This window comes from Schistocerca nitens, chromosome 2 (genome assembly GCF_023898315.1).
Source record: "Schistocerca nitens isolate TAMUIC-IGC-003100 chromosome 2, iqSchNite1.1, whole genome shotgun sequence".
NCBI lineage: Eukaryota > Metazoa > Arthropoda > Insecta > Orthoptera > Acrididae > Schistocerca > Schistocerca nitens.
In genome coordinates, this window is record NC_064615.1 from 291831822 (window position 1) to 291851683 (window position 19862).

At 39.6% G+C, this 19862-nt stretch overlaps 1 protein-coding gene across 1 annotated transcript in view; it reads left to right on the forward strand.

The window, feature by feature from the left end:
* LOC126234993 (dynein beta chain, ciliary-like) overlaps positions 1-19862 on the forward strand; it is a 732993-nt gene that overhangs the window by 456585 nt on the left and 256546 nt on the right. The window contains exon 31 of the mRNA XM_049943730.1: positions 99-323. Coding sequence (XP_049799687.1) covers positions 99-323 — 225 coding nt within the window. The remainder of the gene's footprint in view (positions 1-98; positions 324-19862) is intronic.

Consider the following 19862-nt stretch of genomic DNA (forward strand, 5'->3'; position numbering starts at 1 on the left):
TTTCTTCAGTTTCTTATTATTGTCATTTGTCCATGTTACTTATTGTTCAGTTGCTGTGCTTCCAAATATTACAGATAAAGTACTGTTTCATGTTTCAGGTTCAGTTACAAAATCTCATGAGCTCAAAGTACATTGCATATTTTTTGGAAGAAGTTTCAGACTGGCAAAGGAAATTGTCCAATGCAGATCAAGTAATATCGATATGGTTTGAAGTTCAGCGCACCTGGATGCATTTGGAATCTATATTTATTGGATCTGAAGATATCCGTAACCAGTTACCAGAAGATTCTAATAGATTTGATAAAATTGATAAAGAATTTAGAGTAAGCTTGTTGCATATTGTGACATTCCCTCTCCTAGCATTTAATAAACACATTGTCTCACAGCTGTGTCTGCTTCACTAGGCATGATCTTAATAAATTTAATATGCCCTTCCCTTTCTCTACATTACCATTTATGGTAGGATGTATAGTTTCAAATGGAATAACTCCTATAGTTTCCTCATCTTTCATGTTGCAACACATATAGGACACACTGTGGATCTTAATGAATTCAATATGCCCTTCCCTTTCTCTTTACATTATCATTTATTGTAGGATGTATAGTTTAAAATGGAATCACCCCTATAGTTTCCTGATCTTTCATTTTGCAACACATACAGGCCGGTCATGGCGTCTCAGGACAGATACAAATGTTGAATTTGTATCTGTCCTGAGACGCCATGACCGGCCTCATTTGAACTCTTCTGTTGGGAGAGTTAATTTGGAGTTGGAACGGCTGCTTGGGTCGGGTGCGGGGGCTCATATTGGTGTGGTTCCTGTTGATTCTCTCAGTAGGTGGGTCTATACCAGGCACGGTCTAAATCTCAACAGGAGAGGGAAGGGTAAACTGGCTGGGGTAATAGCAGGAAATTTAAGGGGGGGAGGCACTGCCATGAATGGTAAAATACCAGTGGTTACAGGTGTTGGAGCAGCACCTTTTTTAGGATAGGTAAGACAGAAAGATGTCAAGTTCTACGAGAGGTCAGTATTGAAACAAATCACCAGTTAAGGAAAGAAATTAAACAGCACAATTCTAGCACATTGGATCACCAATCACAGCTGTCAATTATAAATTTTCACCAATCACCAGAAATTTTATCTCCACCAAGTTGTATCTCAGTCCTAGGTAATGGCGTTGATGAATTAAAGTCACCCAACCCAGTTGACATAATCTGCCTCTCTGAACACAATGTGACCACTGGTATAGGAACTAGGCCTAAGCACAATGAGAAACTCAGACAGGAGAGTACTGCAAATGTTATAATAAGGAAAGGTTCTCATAAAAGTATAATTAAAAATAATGTAAGTATATTTCATCAAAATATTGGGAGTTTAAAGAATAAAATATATGAGCTTCTGGTTTGTTTAGAAGATTTACAAGCTGAGGATGAAATAGATATACTATGCCTGTCTGAGCATCACATTGTTGCTGATATGGATAAGGTAAATGTAGGTGGATATAAGCTCTCTGCACATGTAATTAGAGAAAATATGGAGAAAGGAGGAGTTGCCATGTATGTCAAAAGTTATCATTGTGCAAAAAGTATAGAAACAAAAAAGTTTTGTATAGAGAAACATATAGAAGCATGTGCCTGTGAGCTTAAATTAAATAAAGGCACATTTATAATTGTAACTGTATATAGGTCCCCATCGGGAAATTTTCATCTATTTCTGAAAAATTTGGACTCCTTGTTGTGCTATCTGTCAGACAGGGGGAAGCAAATTATTATTTGTGTGGACTGCAATGTAGGTTCTCTGAATAAGGGTAATAGGAAAAATGACCTTGAAGTATTACTCGGTTCTTTCAATTTGACACCCGTTATTGATTTTCCTCCTCGGGTGGTAAAGGGTAGCAGCTCACTGATAGATAACTTCTTTATAGACCAAGATAAGTTTAACCAGATAAATGCTCAGCCTGTTGAGAGTGGTCTTTCTGATCATGGTGCACAGCTAGTTACAATATATGACATAGCTCCATTCAGCAGTACTAAACAGTCCTCCAAAGTAGTACGTTCAGTCAACGATTTAACAATTGCAAATTTCAGGGAAAGCCTACAGCAGTTAGACTGGGATAAGGTGTACCGTGAACCTGATGCCAATTTAAAATATAATTTATTTCATGACACTTTTGTAAATGCATTTGAAAACTGCATCCCCAAGAAAATAGTTAAATATACTCATAAGAAACCATGTAACAAACCATGGCTTACTAAGGGTATAAAGTATCTTGTAACCGGAAAAGGGAAATGTATCTGATAGCAAGAAGGAGTAGTGACCCAGGAACTATCAAACATTATAAAAACTACTGTGCTATATTAAGAAAAGTTATTAAAAAATCCAGATGTATGTGTATCATGTCTGAAATCAGCAACTCTGATAATAAAATTAAAACAATTTGGAATATTATTAAAAGAGAAACAGGTCAACCAAGAGCACAGGAAGACAGTATTGCCATAAAATTGAATGAAAACTTTGCGAACAAAAAGTCAGAAGTTGAAAATATTTTTAATAATCATTTTCTAAATGTTGTGGATATATTAGGATCCAGATGTTCATTAGAAGATGCTAGGCTGTTAATGGAAGAGGCCATACCTATGAAATTTGATACAATTGAAATCTCACCCACTCAATGAATTTTGATAAGACACAGTACATACAGTTCCGTACAGTAAATGGTATGACGCCATTAATAAATATAGACCTTAATCACAAGCATATAGCTAAGGTAGAATATTCCAAATTTTTAGGTGTGTCCATTGATGAGAGATTAAATTGGAAGAAACACATTGATGAGCTGCTGAAACGTTTGAGTTCAGTGACTTATGCAATAAGGGTCATTGCAAATTTTGGTGATAACCATCTTAGTAAATTAGCTTACTATGCCTATTTTCACTCATTGCTTGCATATGGCATCATATTTTGGGGTAATTCATCACTGAGGAATAAAGTATTTGTTGCACAAAAGCGTGTAGTTAGAATAATAGCTGGAGTCCACCCAAGATCATCCTGCAGACATTTATTTAAGGATCTAGGGGTATTCACAGTAGCTTCTCGGTATATATACTCTCTTATGAAATTTGTTATTAACAACTAAACCCAGTTCAAAAGTAATAGCTGTGTGCATAACTACAATACTAGGAGAAAGGATGATCTTCACTATTCAAGATTAAATCTAACTTTGGCACAGAAAGGGGTGAATGATACTGCCACTAAAGTCTTTGATCACTTACCAAATAGTATCAAAAGTCTGACAGATAACCAACAAGTATTTAAGAAGAAATTAAAAGAATTTCTGAATGACAACTCCTTCTACTCCATAGAGGAATTTTTCGATATAAATTAAGAACAAAAAGAAAAAACAAATTTAAAAAATACAAAAAAAGTAAAAAAGTTGTTATTTTAACTTAATTATGTTGTTAAATTAACTTAATTATGCCATGTATTGGAAAATTTGACTCATTCCACATCATTACGAAATATCATACTCGTGATCTATGGAACTAGTATTAATCTAATCTAATCTAATCTAAACCACACTGTGGGTATATTCCATTTGCTTTTATAAAGTGCAGTGACAAGTGCTTGATCCATAAAATAATAGTAAGGAACTTCTTTAGGAGGTGAAACATATAAGAAAAACAAAATATGTAACACACAGTTAAAAAACTTCTTTCCACAGATTGTAAGTGAAATGTTAGTGAGAAATGGTGGTGAAGGATCTGAAATTCAATAAGTAAAAAATTTTTAAGTATTTTCATGATGAAAAAAATATAAAGCCTATCATAAAGATATAAACATATAGCTGCATAAAGATGTAAATTTATAGCTACCTACAATCATAAGATTATTTCTAGACTGTTGTAATCAATGACAATGAAAGGAAAACAGTTTATGAAGCATTACTGTTCTTAAACAAACCACATTACTGCAGTCATGAAGTGCAGATGTCAGGTATCACATGCATTCATATTTTATGATATTATTATTAAAGAATGCATCAGTTGGTTCTTTTAAGAAATGTTTCAGCATGGCAAAGGAGTTGACAGTCAATAAATTATTTACATTGTTTAAAACTGCACCTTATTCTTAACTAAACTTGTTATGAATGCTGGAAAGTTATGTTGAATTGGCAGAGATATATAGTTTGTGACAAAATTTTATCAAGGGGTAAACATGCGGAAGTCTAGTAGTTAGTGTACTGAATTAGTCTGTGTGGGCTTCTGCAGGACATTCTTCAATTCAGGTTTATTTAAATTTGGGCCATAAGTTATTTATATAATCATAAAGTTATGTAAGTTATTCCAAACACACCCTCTAAGATGGGGCAGTGGCTGATGGAGGAGGGGAAAGAAATAACACGCTATGAAGAAATTATCCAGGTGGGATGGGGTTGGAAATCGCAAGATTTGATGTACATGTACAGACAAAAAAATTATTGCACTTTCAGAAAAAATGTCTGAGTTATTCACAAATTGAGCAGTCAATAATGCATTGGTCCACCTCTGGGCCTTATGCATGCAGTTATTTGGCTTGCCATTAATTGATAGAGTCGTTGGAGGTCCTGCTGGGGGTATTGTGCCAAATTCTGTCCAGTTGATGCTGTAGATCATCAAAATCCCGAGCTGGATGGGAAGCCATGCCAATAATGTTCTTAATATTCTCAATTGGGGTGGGATCTCATGACCTTACTGGCAAAGGTATGGTTTGGCAAGCATGAAGACAAGTGGTGGGAACATTCGCTTTTTACAGGCAGGCATTTCCTTGCTGAACTGTAAGCCCAGGAAGTTTTGCTGTGAAGGGTTACAAAATGGGGCATAGGATATTGTCATCACACTACTTTACTGAAAGGGTACTGTGGACGCCAACCAAAGGGATCCTGCTGTGAAAAGAAGTGGCACCCCAGACCATCACTCCTGGTTGTCAGACCATGTGGTGGTGAACAAATAGTTGGTATCCTACTGCTGTGCAGGGTGTTTTCAGACACGTCTTCAGCCTGGAATCTAATTGACTGGAGTAGAATTGTCTTAAGCGATGAGCTCTACTTTGAACTGAGTCTTGATGACCAGTGAAGAATGTCTGGGGACACCCCAGAGTGTGGTGAGATGCAAATCTGACCATCACCCGCCAAACAGCCGGACAGCCAGTTGTGATGGTCTGTGGTACCATTTCATTTCATAGCAGGACCTCTTTGGTTGTCATTGACAGTATCCTTAAGGCTAAATGGTACATTGACAATATTCTACTGCCAGTTTTATTGTCCTTCATGGCAAGCCGTTCTGGGCTTACATTTCATCAAGATAATGCCTGCTTGCACATGGCAAGAGTTTCCACTGCTTGTCTCCGTGCTTGCCAAACCCTACCTTGGCAAGCAAGATCGATGAATCTTCTCCCAACTAAGAATGTTTGGAGCGTTATGGGTATGGCCCTGCAACCAGCTTGGGATTTTGATGATCTAACGCACCAATTGGACAGAATTCAACATGGTATACCTGTGGAGTGGACATTCAACAACTCTATCAATCAGTGTCAAGCCGAATAACTGTTTGCATAAGGGTCACAGGTGGACCAACATGTTATTGCCTTGCTCAATTTGTGATGCTCTTTTTTGACAGGACCTGGAGAGGAATGTTCGTCCAAGAAGAAGAAAAAAATAAAAAAATCTAATGAGGTCTAAATTGAATTTCAATCTGATCTTACTTACTTTCTCTCTGTTTTTACCATATGATATGATGTATGGGGTAAAAAAAAGTATGGCAGCTTTTTATTTTTGCACCACCTCTATCTGACAACATTTGCATCACAAACAAAGCATTGTTTAGGCATTTCAGCAGGTATGTGGTACGATCCTTCCAGCTGCATCTATTATCAAGTTTTAATCACAAGAATTTAACACTGTCAACCTCTTCTATCTTTATGTTTTATGTATACACTGTATAGAAATGCTTTGCAGTTTCTGCACTGGGCTTAATGAGTATAATGACAGTGAACTGGATAGAAAGCGTTTATTAGCATTCATAAAGGAGTCATTAACAGTTCTTCTTAGAACTAACCTTGATTTTACCATTTATTAGAATGTTTAGATTATTTAAAAACGAAAGAGACTTAGCATCTGCTGAAGTTACTGATCATAGGTCATTAATACATGCAGGAACTAGTAAGGGCCCTTAGATGGAATCTTGTGGAACACCACATGTAGTTAAAAATGGAATAGAATATTTATAGATCTTTCAGTGTTTTTCATGCAATAAATCTCACCAACATATACAGTGTAATTAAGTTTTATACATTTTTTATACAGTAATCACATATTTTCTCCAATAATTACTGTAGACTGAAGTAAGTAGCCAATAGTACACAGAACATGCAAGAAGTGGTTGGAGGAGCTTAACTGCCAGAGGGCCTCTTGCAAACTGTGTCTGCTATGCCAAGAGAAGAATCATAAAACATTGTACCAGTCAATTAATAAGATCACGCAGTCAGTGACATACCATTATGTAAATGCATTTTTTTGACAATGCCACTAAGTATGGAGTCTTGTACCACAAGTAAGCAAGGGAGAGGATGTTGTTGTGAGTTGCCAGTATCCTATTTCAACACAAATGCGCATGTGGACCAATACATACCTTTATTTATATGAACTGGAAACTTTACTTAACTTGAATAGAGTCCATGTATTGTTGTACAAGCTCATCTGTAATAGTCCTCTAGCAGACTGATTGGTAATCTTGGTATTATAAACTTTAGTTTTCAATGCTAGTAAAGTACAGTTCCAGTTGAGGTAAAGCACTCCCACTATAGTCACTAATCTGGTCTCTATATACTGTTGTAACCTGTGACGAACTTAACCCGCTCTGCGAGTCTGGTGTCGGAAGGCGCGGGAGTTGAATGCACACCAGAGTGTATGGTCCTGGATACCCACTAGGGGTCTATGTGCTCTGGCGCGCACCTGTGCTGTGAGCCTTGCTGTGTGAATGCGCCATTCTCCATACCATGTGAAGCCCGCGGCCAATTGCATTTCCTGCAGTCATGTATTTAGGCAGCCGTGCGACACTACCTCGGCAGTCTGGTACTCGCCCATTTCACGCGTGCATCTTTGCCATACTGTGTTCCAGTTCCGTGTGTTGAGATACATACTGTCGTTGTTTGGAGTGTTCCTGCGTTGTTGTTGTTGTCTTGCCATGTTATCACCTCAGTTTTTGCTTGTTTGCGTCATGTTGTGTTGTGGTTGGCTGTAGTGTCTGTCGTCCCCTACTTGTTCATCTGCCAGCAGCAGCAGTGCCAGTTAGATGTCTTACAGCAATCCTTACAGCTGTTGATGGACGAAGTCATGGCACTGCAACAGCTCCTGGGTGTCCAGGTTTCTACCACTTCCCCACGTCCGCTGTCGTTTCTGCTCTTTAACGACGCTAAGAAGACGCTAAGAAGAACAAGCATCTCATGGCGAGGCCACAGGTGGCAGCAGTTGAGTCCTCCCCATGGGTGCCTCCCTTGTGCTGTTGGTGTGGTGCAGCCCACAGAGAGCAACATCATCAAGACCCCTCCTTGTTCGATGTCTCTCTGGCTTTGGATGCATAGGTCAATTCTGTCTTGCCAGCAGTGCTTTTCTGCCCACTCTCGTGCTGACTGTCCTCATCAATGGAAGATGTGTGTGCTTCATCAGAAAGACGGCCATCTCCGATCAGTCTGTTGCAGATGCTCAACCTGCTCCTGCCCCTCACCCATGGGGCATCAGGATACCTTGCACATGCTGCAATCAGTCATCCCAATGGTCGCCCCATTGACATGGAAGTTGTTCCTTACGCTCTGCATTTTTAATGCGGACATCCATTTCCAGCTTGATATGGGGGCCACCGTCTCCTTGATCAATCTGGTGCCTTATACACACCTAGGTTCCCCAGAGCTGTCTCCCACCTCTTGGCACTTGGTCACATACAGTGATGGTTCTATCACCCTCCACGGGCAGTTCTCGGTCCTGACCACCTATAAACACGTTCCCCGGCTCCTGGCCCTACTGGTAGCTGACCATCCCTGAGCTTCAAACATTTTTTGACTTGATGTTTTCACACTGTTTCTGATGAAGTTAAAGTCATTTCCACTGCTGTCCCTTTCCAGGACCTCGACGATCTGTGCTTGGCCAATGACTCTCTGTTTCAGTCTGACTTAGAGTGTGCTTCGGACTTCCAGGCACACATTGCTCTCCAGCCAGATGCTCAGCCGTGGTTCTTCCGGGCTTGACCCATTCTGGTGGTCTTACATCCAGCAGTCAAGCAAGAGCTCGATCGACTGCAGGCTGTTGGCATCATCGAGTCCATGAAAGTGAGTGCTTGGGTGACCCTGTTAGTGGTGATCAGGAAACCCAATGGCTCCCTTCGCCTATTTGGGGATTTTGGAGTTACAATCAATGCTCAGTCCCTGTTTGAAACTTATCACATGCCCCAGCAGAAAGACCTTCTCACCAAACTTGCACATGACGAGTACTTCTCTAAGATCAACCTGGCAGAGGCTTACCATCTATTACCATTAGATGAAGGATCCCAGAACATCGTTGTTATCAACACGCCTTTCAGATTATACGAAGGTAATCCCAAAAGTAAGGTCTCCTATTTTTTTTATAAGTACATAGACCTGTTTATTTCTACAATGGTTTACATCAGTTTACAGCTTGAACATTTAGCTGTTTTTCGACATAATCATCATTTCTGTCGATGCACTTTTGTAGACACTGTGGCAGTTTATGTATGCCCATGTCATACCAGTTTGCCACCATGCTGTTCAGAAAGTTATGAACCTCTTCTTTCACCTCATCATCGGAGCTGAATTGCTGGGACCACAATTAATGCTGATAGGTACTGTGAGACTCTGAGAAAACTCAAACGGGCAATTTAGAACCAGAGAAGAGGAATGTTGTGCAATGGTGTACACATTCTCTATGACAACGCTCGACCACACATCGCTCGGCAAACCGTTGCTCTCCTGCAACAGTTTCAGTGGAACATAGTCACCCACCCACCCTATAGCCCTGACTTGGCGCCCAGTGACTATCACCTGTTCCCTAGGTTAAAAGAACGTTTGGCTGTAAAGCGATTCAGCTCCGATGACGAGGTGAATGAGAGGTTCATAACTTTCTGAACAGCATGGCGGCGAGCTTGTATGACATGGGGATACAAAAACTGCCACAGCGTCTAAAAAATGCGTTGGCAGAAATGATGATTATGTCGAAAAATAGCCAAATGTTCAAGCTGTAAACTAATGTAAACCATTGTATAAATAAACAGGTCTATGTTCTTATAAAAAAATAGGAGACCTTATTTTGTGAATTACCCTGGTATAAATACAAGTGCCTTCCATTTGGTATTTCCTCAGTGCCAGATACCTGGAGCAGAACAAATAGCCCATCCTGGCTTGCGTCAATTATCTCCATGACATCTTGGTCACTGGCCATACATGCCATGAGCATTTGCAAAGCCTCAGTATCGTATTTCATGCCCAGCAGGCTGCAGGCTTATGCATTTGGGTGGAGAAGTATAGTTTCTTTCAACCAGAAGTCAAATACCTGGGTCACTGGCTCAGTAAAGATGCATTCGTCCATCGGATCGCAGTGCCATGGCCATCAACTCCCTTCCCTGCCACAAGGATTTATCTGACTTCCAGGTTTTTTTGGGGAAGATTAACTGCTACTTAAAGGCCCTTCAGTCGGCCCCATTGCCAACAGCCGATGGCTCTCTGCAGGCATGCTGGCCCGCCTCCCTCGTCCACAATGATTGGAGGTGCTATACAATGCTGTGCCCTCCAATGACTTTTTGCTGGATTCCACGGACTGCCCTCCCAACCCACCAACGGCAGCTGATGACACGGGGTCTCCCTCCATACCTTCCTTCTGCCCAACACAGCACCATCTGGGTCATTTCCTGCCCTATGCACAGGTTTCAGGGGGTAGGGATCTGGTTGCGGAAGGCGTGGAAGTTGAATGCACGCCAGAGGGTATGGACCTAGATGCCCACTAGGGGTCTCTGTGCTCCAGCATGTGCCTGTGCCACAAGCCTCGCCGTCCGAGTCCACCACTCTCCATACCATAAGAAGTCCACGGTCAATCACATTTCCCACAGTCATGTATTTAGGCTCCTGCATAATGCTACCCTGGCAGTCTGGTACTTGTCGTAGTTTGCGTGTGCATCTCTACCATACTGCATTCCAATTCCATGTGTTGAGATACATAATGTTGTTGTCTGGAGTGTTCCTGCATTGTTCATGTCTCACCATGTAATCACCTCAGTTCTCGCTTCGTGTTGTGTCCTGGTTGTTTGTAGTGTCTGTTGTCCCCTACTTGTTAGTTTGTTCTGTCTGTTTGTTGTTAGCAAAACCTACAGCAGCTCCCCTGTCTGGTGGCTTTGCGGCTCCATTCTCTGCCATGCACTGCTCGCCAGTCGCTCACGGATTTAACAGCGAGTAACTTACAGATTCCAAACTGGATGATTGAGTGAGGGAGGGAGGGAGGGAGTGAGTGAGTGAAGCTGTCCGGTCAGTGGCGGCAGCCTAAATACATGCTGTCGAGAGGGCATTGGTGGCGGGTTGTTTGTGGGTGCATCTCTGGTCTTCCTCGTGTTAGGTTTGCTTGATTAAGCACCTAGTAATTGATCTTTGCACTTCATCTTTGCTGAACAGTGTGCTTGTTATAGCTTATACCAGAACACTAAGGCTTCATTATATTAGGACTTGTTTTATAACAGGTATGCCTTTTCATATTTTAAGCATATGTTTGCCACATGTATGGAACTAATACTTTTTGTTAATGCAGATTTTATTGTTGTAAGGAGTAAACTGTCCACTAACTCTCGTATTTTGTTCTCCAATGTTTTGCTACAGATCTTAGGACGGTCAGCACTGACAAAAACCTATAGCCTAAGGAAAAAATATCTTTTGTGATCATAGGTTGAAATAAATTTATTTAAGCACTTGTCTGTTGTTGAATTTTGCTGTTACTCATTCTGTCAGCCACAATGAATTTCCTTTTGTATTATGGCGTAGTGTTGTGAGTAGGTTTGTCTTGTTCTTTGCCGATCTTTATACTGTGCTTGTGCAGTTTGTGACAAGTCCTGTTATTCATGCTGTCACCTTGAGGACATCTGGCCAGAAGGCTGTTCCCAATATTTTCTCTTGTGGTGTGTGTAACATCATGAAACTTCTGACATGTTTGATGAAATTCTCATTGTTCTTGTGAACATGTACAATGTATTGCTTCTTGCATCCAAGGGGCTGCAGGTTACATATTTATGTTGCACATATTAGAAAAAACACCATATTGATTTTTTTCTACTTCAAGTGATGATTTAAATGTATGAGCAGATATTGGCCTTGGTATTTCAAGTTCTGATATATACATGTAAGTTATTACAGTAATAAATTAAAGCCATGAATAAAGTGAAATTTTAAAATTATTAAAAAAGAAATGTTTAAGTGGCAAAATGTGATTATAAAAGGTGATTCTATATAAAAAATAACAACATGTACAAGAAAAAGCATCAGAAGCTAATAACAAAATAATTTATGAATGATAAAATAACTAGGAAAAGAAATGAAATTGATGAAACCCCCAAAAGACTGAAGTAAGTAACCTCCAGAATGCGGCATATTCAAGACGTGGTTGGAGGAAGTTAACTGCCAGAGGAGGTTATTGCCATTTCAGATGACAAGCCCATCTAAAAAGAGTAGCTGTTGCTACTTTTCATGTCAGTTGTAAATAAAATGCTAAGATAGAGATCAGTCACATGTTTCATAAAGTCATCTGTACATTCATCACTATGACTCTTCACTCTTTTGTGTCACACACATATCTGTACCACACAATATATTTAAAAGTTATCTAGTCCAGAGCTTGTTTTGTGAACTGTTTTTAAAGAAATTAGCAGCTATGGACTTAACAGAGTTCAAATAGAAATGCCTTCTACTGTTTATAGAAAATACGAGGGTTGCCCAGAAAGTTATGCACTGCATTTTTTTTCCTCAGCCGAAAACAATGCTACAAATGCAAAATGTTATGAAGTCTCCTGAGTGAGCACGCCAAGTTTCCATCACTTCCAACAGACAATATACCTGCAGAGAATTTAAAAATGGCATCTGTAGATGATGTACGTCACAAGCAATGTGCCATCATTGAATTTCTTACTGCAGAGAAAGAAAATGTGGGGATTATTCACAAATGCTTGTGCAAAGTCTATGGTGCATCTACTGTTGACAGAAGAACAGTTAGTTTCTGGGCATGGAGGGTGAGGTCATCAGAAGGCAGTCTGGCGGAGCTCCAGGATTTGCAGCAGTTGTGAAGACCATCCACCGCTGTCGCACCTAACATGTTGCAGTGAGGTGATGTTGTCATTCACGAGAAGAGATGCATTACAACTCGGCAGTTGGTGCTGTATCTGTCAATGATGAGGTGATTCACACAGTGAAGCACTGGCTCTGCCACCAGGACAAGGATTGGTATTGACAGGGCATATATGCCCTTGTTTCCCGCTAGAGGAAGGCCATAGAAAGGGGTAGAGACTATGTGGAAAAATAGGATGTGTACAAAAAACACCATTCTTTCATGTGTATAATTCTCATTATGTTCAATAAAGAATTGTTGAAGGGAAAAAAAAAATGCGGCACATTACTTTCTGGGCAACCCTCGTACATTTTCATGGGAAATAGCTTATCATGCGACATATATGAAATAACTTGATGATATCCTAGATGCTTTAGAGGGCCCTCATAAATAAAGAAACAACAATAAAACTGACCACAGTATCATACAGTTCAAGTTACAGGTCAGTATCTTTCTCTGCGAAAGGAGTGTTCTATAACCAGCCATAGCAGTGTTGCGAGATGCTTTTCCAGATGATATGTTGACAATCTAGAAGCACAAGTGGTTCTTCTTAATGGAATGTAATATTTATAGATTTTTTTGCAGTTAAAATTTCAAAGGCACAGGACATTTTTGTTTGACTCACAAGTAAATCCACGATGATATAAACTCTCTGAATACTGATTTTTCATAACCTACACACTCTTAATATAATTAACTGTGTTTGCACCTGTTTGAAAATTAACTGTAGTCAGGGAAGCATAAGAAGATCTGTGACAGCTCACAGCACTGATGCCAGCCTTCATCTGCGAAGTGTTAAAGGCTGCAGTTGGAAACAGTAACTGTCTAGAGAGTTGTGACAGCAATGAGCGGATGCCATAGAGACATTGATAATCAAGCTGAGGTTGGCCTGCAAATCTCCCACACTCAGCCCACTGCTACTGTCAGGGATCAACTTATGCCGTTTCAACTATAGGCTGTCCTGCTTCATATGAATCATTTAGTGGATGTACTAGGAGGTCATTGTGAAATAAAGTTGTGAACTTTACATATACTGCTTAACTTCAGCAATTTTCCTGATAGATGATGTTTTCTAGTAAATTGCAGTAGTAGCATACATCACCAGATAAGGATTAATACTGACTCATCTTGTGAACATTCTTTCTGAAAACAGTTTATCACAGTGGACACCATGCCCTGAAAAACAAATACTGAAAAATGCAACTTGTTTGTTCAACTTAGAACAGTTACTGAATATGATGTTTCCTGAATGCTTTTAATGTTTGTTATACCAGAATGAGACTTGTGGACTTGAAATTACTTCGTATTCAGTTATTACATTAAGAATTTGTTAACAAAACTGAATTTAATACTGGAATTGTGTCAATAAAAGTCAAGTAAGGACTGAAACAATGACACAACAAGTTTCTGAGGCCCCTCTTCTTACATTCATATACAACAATGCCATTGTTGTAACTGGTGAAACTTTTCAGTCTGAAAGTAGTTAACTGTAATATAAGATTTAAAACAAATGAAACAGGCACATGAAATAAAATGTAGACACCTGTTAATTTTTACTGTTGGTGTTTTAAAGCAAAACACTTCTCACAACTTTCAGATTAATATGAGCGTGGCTCTCCTACACAATAATAAAGAATAAATTATCTATTGCATACCTTGCCTGAAGCAGTGCAAATGAGATGTGGTGCTAAGATACTCTTCCATATTCTTCAAGTCTCTAATAATACCGTAATGGTTACCCTTCACCAGCTTATGTGAAACAGTATGGTGCAACATTTGCTGTACCTGATAATGCCGGGAAAGCCTTGCATCCACAGCAACAATATAATAGAGATGACATTTATTTGCAGAAATTCTATTTATTGTTTGTTGCTTTAGTTGGCCCAAAGTCAGCACAAATTTTCCATGTCTTGCAGAGCACACTACAACATGACGTTCCACCATCACTGCTAGCAGGGTACTCTACCCAGCTCAATCTGTCTGCATTATACCTCCTACTGAAAAAAAAAGGTGTTCCCAAAACAGAAAATGTTGCTTCATACCTGCCACCTTCCTGCATGCCAGTGGTCATCAAACTGTGGACTGCAACCACATGCAGCCCAATCAAAACTTCATTCAGCATCATGTAATAATATGCATCTAGCAACTAAGTGCTGAATCTGGAAATATCAGCTAATGTTAAGAGTTTCTTAAGAGTGTAGTACAGAGGTAGTAATATTTTGACATGTGCTTAATTTGGCGAATTTGGCTATAAGCTAGGTAGAGCTGACTGCATACCTCAGGGGCAGGTGGGTAAGTAGCATGGCCGCTGCGAAGTTAGAGTATGTAATAGGGGGAATGCTTTTTTGTTTCGGGGTTCCACTACTGACAACTCATGGGTGTGCCCAACTGGAACTGATCAGCTGCTGTGGTATAAATTTCAAATGGAAGTAAGATGGATTAATGAATGCACAATATAGAGGAGTCATCTAAAAATGTGGTACATATTTGTAGCAAGGAACATGAAATTAAATTAATGGTGTTGTAATACAATTCAGTGAATAGAAAAAACATGACGTTCAAAACGCTTGTGATTTTGTCTCATATTGTTTGACACATTTAAGTATAAGTACAATTACTGTTAATAATCGATTAATCATCAACTCACACAGCAAATACAACAGTTTGTCAGGCAATTACAGCGTCACATCTTTGGGATTGATGAGGGTGGCAGCAACATGATACAGACAAAGTCCTCTGGAACTGTTCTGAATGATGCTGACTTTTAAGGATCAGTACTTGGGACTGCAAACTTACCTACTCTACTCTTACAGTAATTGAGCCAATTTCAAATCTCTAAATAAATGAGTGTTCCTTTTCTTGGTGTTCATAGGGTGGGCGGGAGTCATATTAATTATAGCCAGTGGACTAAACTCAGTGCAAGGCATGTCCTGATATGGAAATTGGTATTCATCATTTACTGTAGGCTTGTCTACTGAACGGACATCTCCTTATCATACTTGTACCATTGATTTCGGACTTTTATGACTAGTTAGAGAAATTTAGCCTCACCAGCAGTGGTCTTTCAATTGTAGCATCCAAATATTTCCTTAGACAGCATTGGCTTATCTCCATCCAAAACAAGACCTACCTGATACCCATATATAGAGTGTTAACCACAGACTAAAGGCAAAAAATAAATAACATAATAATTTATTTGTGTTTCTAATTAATAATCTCATCGATACATATGCTGCCCAAAGTGCTACTCCATGATCTCAGTACTGGTTCTCAAGCAAAAATGTTTGATGACCACTGCTCTACACTCTCCACTGGGATAACCTGTTGTATGATTCCCCCTGTAGAAAAAGTGTTTCCGGATGACAAGGGGAATGGCTTGGCTGTCTCCAGGTCCAATGGCTGCCACACTTCCAATGCAGAAGACTATGCATTGAATAACAAATCATTTATGTTAACCATTGGATGAGTTCAGATCATTTACCTTTTGTTTTCCTTTATGCATTGAAGGCTAGGACTATATTTAAATACCCAATATCAGATAATCTTACAATTTTGCAAGGTGTTGATTACACTTCTCTATCTATGTGAGCATCATTACATTTTCATAAATCAATCAAATCATATTTTTGAAACACACCACGAGCCAGTTGAAGGAACACTGTTCCATTATAAGTTTTCTGTAGGGCTTCAAATCCATAAGCCACATATCTTCTGTTCATAGTCTTTGGTCCTATTAGTCTTACCATCATGCAGAACTGCATATTTATAAATGATACTCTGTGCAAAATCCTGACAGTTCATATGAATATGTCCATGGCATTTTCACCAGGAAGGTTGTCATTACTGCTTCAGCATAGGCAAAATATCTTCTGCTGATAGAATTGTGTTAATTATGACAAATTTTCCCTCTTCTTTTAGCAGTGAGTTCTGGAAGAGTTCCAGAAACAATCATACAAATTTTGTTCAAGGAACTTGAGAATAGTGTCATTTCATAAAAGAAAAAACTGATATTCAGTTGTTAGCATCCCACTTAGACAATGAGTGGACATCATTTAGCTCTATTATGACAGACATAGAAGAATTATAGGCAAACATATTGTAAATCTTGCTCTGGAGATGAATGTGCCAAGAGAGTGGATTACGGATGGAAAGAACTATCAGTGTTTTAATAATCAAATTCAGAAAGTTTGAACGAAACAAAGACTGTTGCACTGTCTATTTAAAAAAGAATGCACCTCGATTGGCAGGCAAAAATAAGTAGAAAGTTTTGCACTCAAAGAAGATCAGTGTGTAAAACATACAACTTCCACACATTAGTGAAAGATTTTGCTGAGAACCTGAGAAAATCCTGGTTATACTTAAAATCACTAAGCAGGCAACAAAATACAGCTAAAGAAAAGCTGAAGTTTTAAATATCACATTTAGAAAATCATTCACACAAGACGATTGTACAAACATACTGTCATTTGACTGTGACACAGACACATGGAAGACATAGAAATAGGCATCCATGACATAGAGAAACAATTGAAAGAGGTGTAAACAAATAAATCACCCAGTCCAGATGGAAATCCAATCCAGTTTTACAGAGAGTAGTCTGCAACCTTGGTCAGTTACTTAACTTGCATTTGTCATGAATCCCTCACCCAGCACAAAGTCCCAAGAAACTTGAAAAAAGTTCAGGTGGCTCCTGTGTATAAGAAAGGGAAAAGAATAGATCCACATAATAACAAATCAACATCCTTAACATTGAATTGCTGCAGAATTCTTGAACACATTCAAATATAATAAATTTTTCTTGAGACAGAGAAGCTTCTGTCCACAAACTAGCACAGATGTAGAAAGCATTGTTTGTGTGAAGATCAGCTCAACCTCTTCTCGTATGATATCTGACAAACCGTGGATGGGGGACAACAAGCAGACTCCTTCTTCTTAGATTTTCGGAACGTGTTTGGCATGGTGTCCCACTGCAGACTATTGTTGAAGGTTCGAGCATATGCTTTAACTTCCCAGGTATATGATTGGCTTGAAGACTTTTTAAGTAATCGATCGATCCCATTATGTTGTCCTCAATGGCAAGTGTTCATCAAAGACAAAGGTTTATACAAATCAAATGACAGTTTCAGAGACGTACTGGTCTCATACAGAAATGATTTTATGTATATAGACTGAAGCAACGAGTGAAAATTTATACCAAGGCCAGGAATCGAACCCAGGTCTCCTGTTTACTAGGCAGGTGCAGTAGCCACTAAGTCACCTTGGCACAGCAGTTCACACAACTGCACACATTACTCTGGCATATGACCCTTCAGACCCTGGTCTAGGGGTAGCATCTTTGATTCATAATCAAAACGTCTTCGGTCCCGGGTTCGATCCCTGCCACTGCCTAAATTTTGATAAATAATCAGCATTGGCGGCCGAAGACTTCCGGCATAAGAAGTCAGCCTCATTCTGCCAACAGCCTTCTCAAAGAGGGCGGAGGAGCGGATAGAGGTTCAGGGCACTCTCTTGTCCTAGGGCTGGGAAATTGCCCCTAAAGGCGGAAGAATCAGCAATGATCAACGACATGAGGATGCAGAAGGCAATGGAAACCACTGCATTAAAGACACGTAACGTGTATCCACAGGACATGTGCTTGTAATTGAAGAAGTATCATGATGATCTCTCCATTGGCAAAAGATTCCGGAATAGTCCCCCATTCGGATCTCCGGGAGGGGACTGCCAAGGGGGAGGTTACCATGAGAAAAAGATTGAATAATCAACGAAAGGATAACGTTCAACGAGTCAGGGCATGGAATGTCAGAAGCTTGAACGTGGTAGGGAAACTAGAAAATCTGAAAAGGGAAATGCAAAGGCTCAATCTAGATATAGTAGGGGTCAGTGAAGTGAAGTGGAAGGAAGACCAGGATTTCTGGTCAGATGAGTATCAGGTAATATAAACAGCAGCAGAAAATGGTATAACAGGTGTAGGATTCGTTATGAATAGGAAGGTAGGGCATTGTGAACAGTTCAGTGACCGGTTTGTTCAAATCAGAATCGACAGCAGACCAACACCGACAACGATAGTTCAGGTATACATGCCAACGTCGCAAGCTGAAGATGAACAGATAGAGAAAGTGTATGAGGATATTGAAAGGGTAATGCAGTATGTAAAGGGGGACGAAAATCTAATAGTCATGGGTGACTGGAATGCAGTTGTGGGGGAAGGAGTAGAAGAAAAGGTTACAGGAGAATATGGGCTTGGGACAAGGAATGAAAGAGGAGAAAGACTAATTGAGTTCTGTAACAAGTTTCAGCTAGTAATAACGAATACCCTGTTCAAGAATCACAAGAGGAGGAGGTATACTTGGAAAAGGCTGGGAGATACGGGAAGATTTCAATTAGATTACATCATGGTCAGACAGAGATTCCGAAATCAGATACTGGATTGTAAGGCGTACCCAGGAGCAGATATAGACTCAGATCACAATATAGTAGTGATGAAGAGTAGGCTGAAGTTCAAGACATTAGTCAGGAAGAATCAATACGCAAAGAAGTGGGATACGGAAGTACTAAGGAATGACGAGATACGTTTGAAGTTCTCTAACGCTATAGATACAGCAATAAGGAATAGCGCAGTAGGCAGTACAGTTGAAGAGGAATGGACATATCTAAAAAGGGCCATCACAGAAGTTGGGAAGGAAAACATAGGTATAAAGAAGGTAGCTGTGAAGAAACCATGGGTAACAGAAGAAATACTTCAGTTGATTGATGAAAGGAGGAAGTACAAACATGTTCCGGGAAAATCAGGAATACAGAAATACAAGTCGCTGAGGAATGAAATAAATAGCAAGTGCAGGGAAGCTAAGACGAAATGGCTGCAGGAAAAATGTGAAGACATCGAAAAAGATATGATTGTCGGAAGGACAGACTCAGCATACAGGAAAGTCAAAACAACCTTTGGTGACATTAAAAGCAATGGTGGTAACATTAAGAGTGCAACGGGAATTCCATTGTTAAATGCAGAGGAGAGAGCAGATAGGTGGAAAGAATACATTGAAAGCCTCTATGAGGGTGAAGATTTGTCTGATGTGATAGAAGAAGAAACAGGAGTCGATTTAGAAGAGATAGGGGATCCAGTATTATAATCGGAATTTAAAAGAGCTTTGGAGGACTTACGGTCAAATAAGGCAGAAGGGATGGATAACATTCCATCAGAATTTCTAAAATCATTGGGGGAAGTGGCAACAAAACGACTATTCACGTTAATATGTAGAATATATGAGTCTGGCAACATACCATCTGACTTTCAGAAAAGCATCATCCACACAATTCCGAAGACGGCAAGAGCTGACAAGTGCGAGAATTATCGCACAATCAGCTTAACAGCTCATGCATCAAAGCTGCTTACAAGAATAATATACAGAAGAATGGAAAAGAAAATTGAGAATGCGCTAGGTGACAATCAGTTTGGCTTTAGGAAA